Here is a 13,050-nt window from a genome sequence, read left to right as displayed (position 1 = left end):
TCCACCCAGTGCTCGCCATGAGGATGCTACGGCACGGCCGCGTGGCCCCAGGGATGCGGTGGGAGATCTCCTCCCTTCTTTCTCCCTGGCTTCTGCTTTCCCTCACCATCGGCTTGGCAGTGGTACCCTCCCCTGCTCCCTTTCCACTCACCCGAGCTGGCGTTGGGGAGAGGCAGCGCACAGCGGAGAGCTGCTAATGACTGCCATCCAAAGGAAGGCTTATGATAGCTTTCCCCTGAATTGTTTGCTCTCACTGTAATTGATGAGGCTTTAATGAGTCTCATGGGACGATGTGTTTGAAGGGAGCTCTTTCCTCTCCGTCCCTGAGGAAAACGATGTTTCAACTGATCTCGGCTCTCGGGGAAACATGAATAACTCTTCTCCATCTCTCTATTGTCATCCCCAGCCGTTGCTCGCAGCATGCTCCGGCAGCTGCCTGGCCATGACTTACCCACTTTTTACCTGCTCCTTTGCAACTGTTTTGGCAGCTCAGCAAAAGCAGGGAGCAAATCTTTCGGGCAAAGCATAACGGGTGCTGAGCTTGGATTGTTTCTGGCCCATCTGTGCATGCAGAAGCAGGTAAAAATAGCTTCTAATGGCTGGGCCACAGAAGAAGCACCGTCCCTTTGTAGAGAGCAGTTGTATTAGGATTTGCCTTGCTGGGAGATCACTCTGGCAGAGGTTTGCTATTGCCAGTGACCGGAGCAGGGCTGAAAAGGGCTGAAGAAGGTGACTGCAGCTCATTCATCCCAGGAGCAGGGCTAGGAGCATAACCGAACCTGCGGTCCGGGGGCTGACGGGGGAGGAAAAGCCATTTTAATGTGTTGTTTCTTTCCGCTCGAACCAGGAGGAGAGGCTTCTGGATTTCACTGCTTTCTGCAGAGCCAAAAAACTGAAAAAAACCCCTGGGTTAGGTCAGAGGGACATGTTGTGAGTGGTTTTTTTTCCTTGCGGGTTTTCACTTTTGGTTGTGTGGTAGGGACGGATGAGTCCTCCCGGCAGGGAGGAACCCTCCTCGCTGCCCTTCGAAATGATTTGAGGTTTGGGTTACAAAGAGGAGACAATTTAAAAGATGCCAAAGTGGAGAGCACGCTAGCTGGCTGTTCCCATTCGAGAGGCTATTTATTTTAAATAAGTTGACACTCACCAGCTGTCAAGATCCTGCTGACTGGTGGAACATTATTTACATTCAAAGCTGTCTTAAAAAGCAAACACGAAACCAAACCTCCCCGTTAGGGGGTCGGGCAACAGAAGGGAGGAAGGGTGAAGAGGACATCACACAGATACGTGAACATAAATATTTGCAGAGTAATGTGTATAAATGCTCTTGGTCTTTCTCCTGGAATGCAATAATGCCTGCAATTGAGTTCATTGGCCAAATTGAATTTGGGCTCCCGTAGAAGTCTCTTTATATTAAGTGCTTTAACATACATCACCTTCTCAGTCTATCGATGAAATTCTATTATCTGCTCAGGGCTGGACGCAACTCGGCAACAAAATCGGAGGGGAAATAAAAACCTTCGCAAACCAAAGCCAGGAGCAGGTAATAGGACCTTGGGCATCTGTCTCTGGCTATTGACAAAGTGTCACGAATGTCTGGGGGAAGGAGGAGCTCTCCAGGTTTCTTGCTAACTCCCTCCCTCCCGCTCAGCAAGTTTCCCCTCCATCTTGCTGCAGTGGGAGTAAAACCCTTTAAGAGACTCAAGGAAAGTCAAGCAAACAGTTGCTGCACATTAACTTAATTTAACTATATGACCAAGAGCAAGATTTTGCTTGAACTCAAGCTAATTCCAGCCTGGAGGAATGCCAGGGAAATTCAGCCATCCAGCTCTCGGGGGCTGCCCAGCACGGAGGCGAGGACGGGCCGAGGAATGCGGCGCACCGTTGGCGCAGACTTGGCTGTCCTTGACACGAGGATGCTGTTACCTCCTGGGACCCGAAGTCTGACTGCCAGGAGCTGCGGGGGAAGGAGTGGAGACAGGCACAGGCGGTGCTTGCCCTGGTTCTCGTGGTCTTCCCAAAGGTGCTGAGCGCAGGTGGAGGCTGGCCATGGGCTGCAGGGGCATTGAGCTAGTTCTTGGGGGATGTTTGGGTGAGCCCATGGCTATTTTGGGGGTGATGCTCTGGCACTGGGGCTGGGCAAGCTTGGCTGGGGAAGTCCACGCTCTCACAGATCATTTACCCCAGGTCCCTGCCTGTCCCCCGTCTGCAAAGCAGCAGTGATGCAGCTGGCAGGTCCCATCCTGCTCCTCAGGGAAAGGCGCTCAACGGGGGCACCACTTGTTACTCAAAATCTAAGACCCTCAACAAGAGGTTCCATGGACCAAAAATTCTTCTTTCCTCCCTTCTAGACACAGCTTTGTCAGAGAAGTCAGGATCGCAAACCTCTACAGCTGGAGCATCGAGCATCACGGCATCTCAAGACTCACCAAAAATGCAGAAAAGTTCACTGACAATTAACTAGCTTGATTTATTGGAGGAAGTGCTTTGGGGAATGGCCTTGATCCTCCAGGTCTGGAGTGCCTGAACCTGGCTGTTGGCACCACAATAACGAGCTGGGCAAATTCGTTCTGCTCTGCTAGCACAAACTCACTGCTCCAAGGCATGTGGAGAGCAAAGCCTTCCAGAGAGCATCTGCGTACGGCACCGAGAACTGCACAAGGGGAAGGAAGGGATCAAAGCAAGGGAGCACAGAGGGCCTTTCCCTTCAATTCTTTTGTGTAAGCAAACGAGAAGCCAAAGAAAGCCTCAGAAAAGCAATTGGTGAAGAGAGGGAAGGAAATGCTGTTACAAAACTGGAAACCTCATCTTCTTGCTGGTGCCTCTTTGGCCTGAGCCAAGCCTGAGATGAGGCACTGTTACATGGAGCTGCTCGGTGATGAGTAACGCTCCCTCCTCCTGCCTTCCTCCGGGGACTGCTCACCATGGGCAGGATGGACAGACAGACAGACAGAGCATGCAGTGGGGCAGGGGAGCACGAAGGGGAGAAATCTTAATAATCAGCCTGGAATTGATTCACTTCTGCTCAATCTGATTTCTCCTAACTGGATCCACATGTCCTGGCCATGGCACATTAACTTCAATTATGGCTTATTAATGTCTCCGTGATGGAGCGTGCCCTGCTGAGCACTGCGGTGACTGACGTTATGAAGGGGAAAAAAATTACTCCAAAGAGACACGGTGAGTAATGGAAAGAGAACCGGCGGCTTTCATCACACCGGCCGTCAGTCTTGGCAGCCAGGGAAAGCTCATTCACCCATTCCTGAGAAGATGACCAAGCTCATTGCTGCACCGAGGAGAAAACTAAGCAGTGAATAGAGATCTGTGGGGAAAAGTCTTTCCGCTTGCCTTCCCCACCCTGCCTGGCACACACACAAGCACACAGGCCAAGGGCTTGCTCGCGTCTATTCCTGTCTTGACTCCTCCGCATCTCCAGTTACTCTGCAGATCAATGGGGACAGGATGGAAGAAGAAAAAAAAAAAGAAAAGAAAAAGATACCAAGATGAAAGAGAGTAAAAATAAACTGTCAGCCATGAACAGAGAAATGGACCTGGCTGAGGTTGCGGGAGGAGGAGATGCAGACGGAGCGGGAAGAGGAGGCCCTGAAGCACCAGCCCATTGCACCAACACCCAGGAAGGGTGCAGTGACCCTCAGGATTCACCAGACCCTCTGGTGATCCTGGCAAACTCTTGAACCACCCTGGTCCATCTGGTCTGCAGGAGGAGAGAAGGCAGCAAACTCTTTCCCCTTCTCCCCACATCCTTTGCTCCGTCTCTTTCTGCTTTTCCCAAAAGCTCTGGGAGATCGCGGTGAGGGGTCTTCCTTGGTGGGAAGCAGAGGGGTGAAAGATGGGGGCCCAGGAGCCCATAGACCCGAGGGGATCAGAGAAACCTCTCTGAACCCCCCAGCTAAGGCTGTGGCATGAGAAACCACCCAGGCTCATGGTCTGCTCTGAGGGCAAAGCGTTTTGCTTTTCCCTTGACTGTGAACATCAACTGGAAATGAGCTGCCATGTGTCTCATCGCCCTGCGGGCGCTGCCAGCTGCCTGCCAAAATCCTGGTGCCGTACGGGGCACAGGTGACGATGCCATGTGCTCTGATGGCACTCACTGCTCCTCCAATGCCACACACCACAGCCGGGCACTGCTCCTCCGACCTCCTGGGGCTGCTCACACCTCTGCCCTCCAGATGGAATTTTTCTGGCTGCTTTTTGCCTTTGAGCCCTCATTTCTTCATAATCATCTTCCCTCTTGTTTCCACGACCCCTGCAGTGGATCCCTAACACCAACCCCCATTTTATCTAGGCACTTTCCTCCTGTTCCTCGAACATGGTCATTCCCACGTCCTGGAAAACACAGTGTGTGTCCATCCCCAGCCCTGCCCGCCCTGCCTCCCCCCTTCCCCGCGCAGCACTCCTGTCAGGCTCACATTGATTTCTCCTCTCTTCCTCTCAATAACCCACCCCTTGTTGAGCCACACACAAGATTTAATTTGGTTTTAGTCCCTGCACTGTAACTGGCTTTGCTTACAGCTGGAATTAGATTGCTTTCCAGCAAAAAAACCTGCTTGCTGGGACCGGAATAATCACAGGAGCAGAGTTAATTCACATGAAGCTTCTCCACCTGATACATCACTTATCCACAGCTCCTCAGCTGGTCATCCTTCCCTGCCCTATGCCCATCAGAGCTGGAAGAGTCAGCGCAGGACAGGCATCGACTTCTTCCCCATCTGGGATGAGCGTCCCCTCTCCTGGGACCGGCCCAGCAAGGCAGGACAGCCGGGGAGAGCCGGAGCGGTGCAAAGCTGGGTCTTGCTCTAGTTCGGGACTTGGAGTTTGGGCCAGAAAAAGCAGATTTCAGAGTTTTCTCTGTCCCCAGCCAAGGAAAAGCCCTCTCCTCCCAGAGGCCCTGCTGCATTGGAAGAGTCACTGTCAGCTCGCGGCGAGCAAAGCCAAGAGGGAAGCGGAGGCGAGCGGGAGGCTGCTGCTCTGCAGCAGCCGTGGGCAGCCGTCCACGCGAGCAGCGCACCAGCTCTGAGGGGGAGGCCACCAAGGAATTAGCCAACAAACCCCAACCCATCTCATTCTGGCCTCAGACAAAAAAAAAACCAACAGCATCACAGCTTCCACTGGGCGTTCGCAGCCCAAGCGTCCCTCGCCAGCGCTGTCCTCAGGGTGCAGGCCGGTGTGGAATCTCGGATGTCTCATAGAGGTTGTGCCCCCCCCCCCTCAACACGGTCTTCCTGCCCTGCCCTAGTTGCCTCTTTTCACAAAGTTTGTAGAGATTTTATCTCTTGAAACACTCTCTGCTACTATTAAATTTGGCGAGTGAGTTCAAAATCTGGTGGGGGAATAGGGGTGGGGGGACGAAGACAGCCCACAGCCAGCGAGGTGCTGGTTTGTGGAGAATCCCACCAGCATAGCCTGAAGTCAAAAGTACTGAAGCAACATATCCTGCCTAAGGCAGGCAGAAGAGGTAAAGGGCTTTGAGGAGGAAGGTGTTCATGGGACGCCAAGAGTATTTTAACATGTATCTTAAAGCATCAAGTATCCCGAAGCGGCTGTAGGTGCAAGTAACAAGTCCTTGGATATCTGCAGAGTTATCTCCATGCTTGGAAGCCAAAGGTCATTGCACAAGCATTGAAATCAAACGTTTAATCCTAATTTACCACTTTCTGAGCTGAAAACTCTGCATCCCTGTTAGAGAGTCTAACCAGTCCAGATAAATTGATACACCAGCTCCAACCCTTCCAGCCAGCCACCCTGGTCAGCGTGGGCTTTGGCTGGGAATTGATCCCTGTGGCTTTGCCGCTGCCGTCAGTAACATCAAGCATCCCTGCGGGAAGCTTTGCCGCTCGGGAGGAGCAGGGTCACAGCAGATGGAGCAGGGGGCAGGACTGGCTGTGCTGGGGGTGGAGGGGAAGGCAACGCGCTGGCCTTTTCTCTCGCTTTTGCCTGTTTTCCCTCCCTTCCACCCTCTTTCCTTTGCTATTTTGCCCCACCCTGAGCTGTTCGAGGCCCGTGGATATTTACTACACCTGGCAATACTTCTTATGGGTGGGTGTAAAATATCTCTCTGCACATATTTATACAGAAGCACATTGCACCGAAGCCTGGGCGCTGGCAGACGTGTGCGGAGGTTCTCTCCCGCACCTCTGCCCGTGTGCCTGAGCTCCCCAGGGCTTCTCCCCGAGCGATCCTGACGGCGGGCACACCAACACGCTGCCGGCCCTGCCAAAACCCACAGCTGCTCGTCCCAGACAGGCAACCACGCCGTGAGAGACCTAGCCCCTCCGCCTGCTGCTGCCACCACTGCTGCCTCCTGCCTGCCCCCGTGGGAGGAAAGGGCTCTCCCATCCCTCGCTGCAGCTTCCTTCCCCTTGCAGCCCGTTCAAAGCCAGCATTGGTGGCACCTGCAAAACATTTTTGCTTGCAAGTCTCAGAAGCAAAGAGTTTGGAACTGATACAAACGGCTCCTCTGTCGCTGTGGTGATTCTTGTTAGCGCGGGGTGGGTGATGGGGAGATTTTTCCCCTCTCGTCTGTAAGTCTCGCACAAGCTGAATCCACAAGCTGGATGGGAAATTAGCCATCTCGGCATTTTTCCACCTTACTTTGCTTTTTCGGTTGATGTCATAACGTAACATATGGCATCGTACAAAGAAATGAAAAACAAAACCCAGGAGAAACAAACCCCTTCCTGCCTTCACCTGCCCCAGATCTGTCGGGGGAATATACCCTCACCCCAAACTTTGTCCGCCGGAGCCAGGATTGCTCCAGGGGTGCAGGACTGACTTGGGATGACCCATCCTGCTTGTACTGGTGGCAAGCCAGAGTTTAGTGGGGTGAGCCTCATTCCTCACCCTCACCCCGCAGATCCACTAGCATTGCCCCTGAGATTTTTGGGCAGAGGCTGGCTGTGTTTGCACAGCTGGGGACAGGGTATCTGGGAGGGAACTCAGACCCCGACTGCCCATCCAAGCCATGTCCCAGTTCCCCCCCACGCCAGCTCCGGGAGGACACAGCCTTGCAGGTGCCCCAGCCGTTCCCTGCAAGGACACATCTGTTTTATTACCAATGCTGCCCTACCTGGGGAGAAAGGGAGAAACACTGATAATCTTATCGGTCGACAGAAACGCTGATGGCTTAGTTTTCTAGCAGTAACCCTCTTCTCAGCCCTCCGAGAAGAGATGCCCAAAGAAATACAGCAGCCGTTACCTGCCGGTGACTTCAATGTTGGAGACGGCATAGAAGTACTTGTACAAGTTCTCCCTCTGCACGTAGGTGCCCCCCAGGGCCGGTCTCAGCAGTCTCATCCGCAGGTCGGTCACGGTAAAGAAGTCTTTGAGCCCTTTGGCGCTCTCCAGCCGGGTGTACAAGTTGTCCATGTTCTTGAGGTCAGGGCCAGCAAAGATGGCAAAGCGGTCCCTCACCTCGAACCGGACGGTCTTCTCTTTTTTGGAGCCCGCCCAGCGGGAATACTCCTCTGTGCAGAGGACCCTGTTGGCACTGGTGGTGGAGAGGTCCCGGACCCTCCGTGCTGGCATGCTGAAGGCCTCCATGCAGTCATCTGCGTAATATTGGTACGGGTGCCAAGTCCTCCCGTTGTCCAGCGACTTCTCCAGCATCATGATGGTGGGTCGGCCGTACTCGAAGGTTATCACGATGTCATCTGTCAGCTCGATGCTCTTGTTCCAGGACAGCGTGATGTTGGCCAGCAGCGGCTCCGGGTACCGGCGCCACGTCACGCTCTGCCAGTACGTGGCCAGCCCTTCGTCCTCGCTGTCGAACATGAGTTTCGGCGGGTGGGCCAGGTCCGGGTTGGAGGCATCGCACTCATCGCTGCACAGGTACGGGTTCTCCTGGAACAACAACAACGGTCACGAGAGAAGAAGGCAACGCCTGGGCATCGCATCGGCATCGCGGGCACACTGCCGAGCTTGCACCGTTACCGGGCCCTGGTTTTAGCTGCTTGTGTCAAATGTTAACTGCTGGGCTGAACTGGAGTATGCCGGGGGTCTGGCTCTGGATGATGCTGTTTCTGAGCATGAATTTAAGACAGAAAGAGGTGGCTTTGCCTTTGCTATAAGAACGGCTGAGCTGTTTCCTTTGAAAGGCCCTTTGGGAAAGGGCCTTTCAATTTGGCACGGGGGCAATTTTCATAGAAAGCGCTTTCCCTGAGACGACCTCTGAGAAACTTCGCTTAAGCTTGGCTGAGTTACAAGCCTATGGAAAGCTGCGTTCACCCCTGATCCCTTGCAAGAACCGAATGGCTAAAATCCCAAAGCGCATCCATGCCTCTCATGGCTCCTGATGCCGAACAGGCTGGGGACACATCGTCCCCCAAGCACCTCTGAGCACGGCTAGAGGAGCGAAACCCAGTTTCCCCAGCTCCGAGCTGGGACAGGACTGGGCAGTAGCAGAGAGAGCAGAGATTTGTGCTCCCGGTGTCTCTGCTGTCTCCAGGACAGCAGCCTGGCCTCGGGAACATGCAGAGTGGGTGTGCTTGGGATGCACCCGCTCAACCTGATGTGATGACGATTGCTGGTCGCTCCTCAGTTCAACCTACCCGAACTAACCAGAGGCTGAGCTGACAAGGGATTGGGAAGGGAACAGGGCAGGCAGCTCCATGCCCACCCACCAGCGCCCAGAAGGGACCTGGGACTCCCACAGCCTAAACTCCATCCCCAGCCCCTTGCTGCTTGTCCAAGTGCCCTTAGCCCATGGCAAGTAGAGGGGAACATCAGTTAACATCTGTCTTTGCAGAAACCGAGTCGGGTAGCTGTGCCTGACAGCCCCGCTGCCTGCAGGGACAGGTACTTCCCAACCAGTGCTGCCTTTCCCCCTTGCAGGCAGGAGGTGCGATGGTCCTCACCCACCCACAGGGACCACGGTGGGAAGGGTGGCTCATCCCATCCAGGTGACAATGTCTGCTGCTACGTCACTCGTTGCCTGTAGGTCTGGGCAATGGAAGAAAAGGTCCAGCCATCCCATTTTGCCCACAAGTGACAGTGCCCGGCCAAGCTTGCATGTTTTGCAGGGACATAGGCACACATCCACATGTGCTGAACTGCACTAAGGACATCGTCAAGGTCACACACCAAACGTTGAAGTTTTGGAGGGGGGCATCGGGGTTAGCCGTGCCAATGGGTTTATTGCTCAAGCATACATGTGTGAAAGCCCCTCATTACAAGCTGGGGTCTCTCTTGCCCTGCAGTGTCTGCCTCCGGGAGCGTGTGGGTCAGACCTGCCTTGGAGATGACGTGGGGCTGTGTTATAGTGGGTACCATCTGCAAAAACACTGCAACACACTGCAAATCTTTTTTTGCAAATGAAGCATCTCTTTCTTTGCTGTCGCTTTACTTCCCTCTCGGACTCAAAACCCAGAGAATCGGGGAGGGAGAGGGATTGGTACAACAGTGGGACCCTCGTCAAGGGAAGCAGAACTACCTGGCAGAGGAGGAGGAGGTGATAAAGCAGCTGGAGCTGCTCAGAGCTGATGGCTGGAGGTGAGGAGCCTGCTGGGGTGTGAGGTCTGGTCCTCCCGAGCACGGCGGACTTGCAAGGTAAGACCGAGCTGGGCTTAGTGGTTTGATTTGTGAATGTTTTGTGCGTGGTTGGGAGCCCGTGGGAAGATGCTGCGTGCAGGGAGCAGCGTGCTCCTGTCCAGCCCTGGGGACCTCCTGCAGCACCGGGGCTGTGCCGGGGTGCAGGATGCTGCTGGTCCCCAGCTCGCAGGGAGCTGGTGCTGGTACCTGGGGCTCAAACAAACGAGGTGCAAGGCTGGGGTCTGCTCAGGCTGGTTGCATCCCAGGGCTGGGAGAGCCCCGCTGCAAGCGTGGGGAAGCATGCTCCTGTGTCCATGGCACTGGGGACTGATCCGGCACCATGGGCTTGCTTTAACGTGGGAAACTACTGGCATCTAAGTGCTTGTGACCTGCTTTTAGGGTGCCCTGTGTATAGCCTGGGCAAAGCAAAGGAAGGCATCTGGCTTGTATGAGTGGGTGCTCTCAGGTGCAAAGTGGGGCTGTAATTTGAACATGGAAACTGCTGTGTAACATGAGGTGCTTTGGAAAACCTGGGCTTTGCCACCTCCAGCTGGGCAACCAAAAGTCTTGGGAGCTACTTAGAGCTTCCCCACTCCATGTCTGTAAAATGGGCCTTTGGTGCCTCATCGCAGCTCAGAGACACGCGCCGAATGCAAGCAACTGTTTGCACGAGTGGAGGCCACAGCACTGAGGAGCCTAGAAAAGCTCAGAAGGACATAAATAATTCTGTCTTCTGAGCAGTGTGTGAGTAGCACGCTGTAAATAAGGCAGAAGGCTGCTCCGCCAGCAGCGGGGATAAAACAAAACAGCGAGTGGCTGATCTGTACATGAGCACCGGGCTCCTTTGCAGGGGATGCAGTGGCAGCCTTGGGGAGAAAAGGGGACTCCTGTAAATAAAGCATGTGGTGGTGTGTGTGTGTGTACAAGGCTGCCAGGGAAAGCAGCAGAAGCCAATTGATGTAACAGGGCAAAACTCATACTGTTTTCAACATTGTCTTGCTTTCAGACATGCACCTGCCCGACGGTAAAGCCACGAGTGCCGTGCTGGGATTTGCTCCTCCTGTTCCAGCCTTAACTGGAGCGACGTGTGGCTTTTGCCCTCTCCGTGTGTGCTGGAGGAAGGGCTCCAGCTGGGGCTGCTGAGCTCCGGTGTGGTGCCCATCCCCAGAGCAGGGAGGCTACTGAATGGGTGCTTTGGTTAATGTTTTAAAAGCAAATGGCTGAATAGTTTTTCTTATTTCTTACTTGTTTGCAGCTGTGCCAGCTGGGCAAGAGAAATCAGTGGAGTGGTCGGGCTTGCTTGGGGGGTGAGGGCACCTGCCCACGTGCTCCCCATTCCCCTCCCAAAGAGGGGGAGATGCCCTGAGCAAGGGGAGATGCCAGCTGGGGTGTGGTGGGGCTCTGAGCCGTGCTGGGGGGTCCTCTCCTGCTGTGACATGCTGTTTCAGAGTAGGGATTAAAAAAACCTAAGATATTGACATATTTAATATGCTCTCCTGACTCGTCACGTTCAGAGGAATTGTTTACCTCTGCTAATGAGACACAGCTTCCTGCTGGGGGATGTAGCTGCCTCTTAGCGCAGCTTTACAGCGGTGGCTGATGGAAAAGGAAGAAAAATCCCCATCAGCTGAAGCGCTGGGGGCTCGGAGTACGTTTCCTGTGCTGAGGCAACATATTGTGTTGCAGTATGGTCCTACTGCCAATGTGGTCATACAGATGGCTTAATAGGACGATCCTGAAAAGACCATCCCAGAGGTCCATTTCCACCTCTTGTCTGAAGGAGGGTGCAGCAGTGCAGTGTCTCGGTGGGCTCAGGTGGGGAATTGGCTCGAGGCGGCAGCACAAAACTCCTCGATAAAACCTCCTCACTGCTCAGACCAGCTCTGAGCAGGAGTGTGCGTGTGCGGAGCCATCCTGGCAAGAGTGCTCTTGCCGTGTGGCTTCCTTTTCTTGTGTGCAGCAGCCGTCAGGGCTGCCAAAGCCCTTGAGCTTGTGTAAGAAGAATCTCCACTGAGTATCTCTTGCTTGAGCTGTCCCCGGTGTGGCCACAGTGGCCAGCTTCACCTTCAGGGTTATGGGTGATGCTCCTATCAAGGTTTTCTTTGGAGGCTTTCTTAAGCAGTGGCCAAATTACACAAGGGAAGGACTCTGTGACCAAACCACAGTAAGAAAACATTACCCAGACCAGTAAAGGGTGGCCAGGGTGGGGGGTGGGACAGGTTTCCCACAGCAGTGAGGGAAGCAACTGAGTCTGACAAGTGTAATCCCCCTCCCAGTGTCCTGTCTGGAGGGACAGGGCTGGCCAGGCATGTCACTGGCAGGGATCTGGTGGGTCAAGAGCAGGGAGAAGCAGAGCCAAAACTCTGCCTGTCTCCCATATGCTCGTCCCAGAGATCAGGGAACAGGAGGTTCACGATCCCTGATGGCTCCTGTACTTCCCAACCTGTAAACACACTCAGCAGGCAGCAACCCCAAAGATATCTTTAACCACCCTGATGCTCTGGAGCGGCACACGGCTCGAGAGCTGCGTGGTTGTAACAGGGCAAACGCAAAAATAACCTCTAAGTGACAGTGCTGAAAGGGGGGGGAGAGCCTCAAAAGCCACTGAGTGAGTCACGTTACTACGGCTTCCTCTCATAAAATGAAGTGTTCCTTTTTGGTTTTAGGTTTATTGAATTGTCCTTCCTCCGCGGGATGCTCAATGCGTTTTCTGCTGGTGGGATGGTTTGAAGTCAGCTGGGAGGGCAGGGGGGAGCGGAAACAGATGGCCATACTTTGGCTGCTCCGTTGGTCCTGGTAAGATCAGTTATAGCACTGTTGAAACAATTCCAGGTATTATTTTTGAATCTGGTTTCCTCTTCCAAGCCATGTGTCCTCCAAAGAATCTGTCCAAAGTCTCAAGATATTTACTTCTTCAATCTAAAAGTCAGAATGCATTAGCCAGGCAAACTTGGTCTCAGCGAGCTTAAAATAAACCAGTTCACTTTGAGTCTCACGCTATTAAATCAGTTATGAGCATCCTCACGGCAACTAGATGTTGCAGGTTTCCAGCTCTCCAGCATGCCCTTCTGGTTGCTCATTTCTTGAGGGGGCATCAAAGAGCACCGCAACCTTGCTTAGCCCCAGCTCAGCCCACGGGGCAAATCCCTGGGGGCAAATTGCAAGAGCCTTGTTGAGGACAAGTTGTCCTAACAAATGGCATCATAGCAAGATTGTGCCTCTCTGGGGCAAATCATAGAGTGGTTTGGGTTGGAAGGGACCTTTAAAAGTCACCTAGTCCAACCCTGCTGCAATGAGCAGGGACATCTTCAACTAGATCGGGTTGCTCAGAGCCCCGTCCAGCCTGAACTTGAATGTTTCCAGGGATGGGGCATCTATCATCTCTCTGGGCAACCTGTGCCAGTGTTTCACCATCCCTCATTGTAAAGAATTTCTTCCTTATATCTAGTCTAAATCTACTCTGCTTTAGTTTAAAACCATTACCCCTTGTCCTATTGCAACAGG

The 13,050-nt window shown here is 53.6% G+C and overlaps 1 protein-coding gene across 9 annotated transcripts in view; it reads right to left on the bottom strand.

Moving 5' to 3' along the window:
* NTNG2 (netrin G2) overlaps positions 1-13,050 on the bottom strand; it is a 56,767-nt gene that overhangs the window by 25,032 nt on the left and 18,685 nt on the right. For 8 of the 9 annotated variants that reach the window (XR_011322231.1, XR_011322230.1, XR_011322232.1 and 5 more), the window contains exon 3: positions 7,217-7,860. The exons of the other annotated variant lie outside the window; for it this stretch is intronic. Coding sequence is in view for 5 of the 8 variants with exons in the window: in XM_069770777.1 (XP_069626878.1) it covers positions 7,217-7,860 (644 nt within the window). In the remaining 3 variants the exon portion in view is untranslated. The remainder of the gene's footprint in view (positions 1-7,216; positions 7,861-13,050) is intronic. 9 annotated transcript variants of the gene reach the window in all.

The sequence above is a fragment of the Haliaeetus albicilla genome, chromosome 26 (assembly GCF_947461875.1).
Source record: "Haliaeetus albicilla chromosome 26, bHalAlb1.1, whole genome shotgun sequence".
Classification (NCBI taxonomy): Eukaryota; Metazoa; Chordata; class Aves; order Accipitriformes; family Accipitridae; genus Haliaeetus; species Haliaeetus albicilla.
This window is presented reverse-complemented; position numbering and strand designations above follow the sequence as displayed.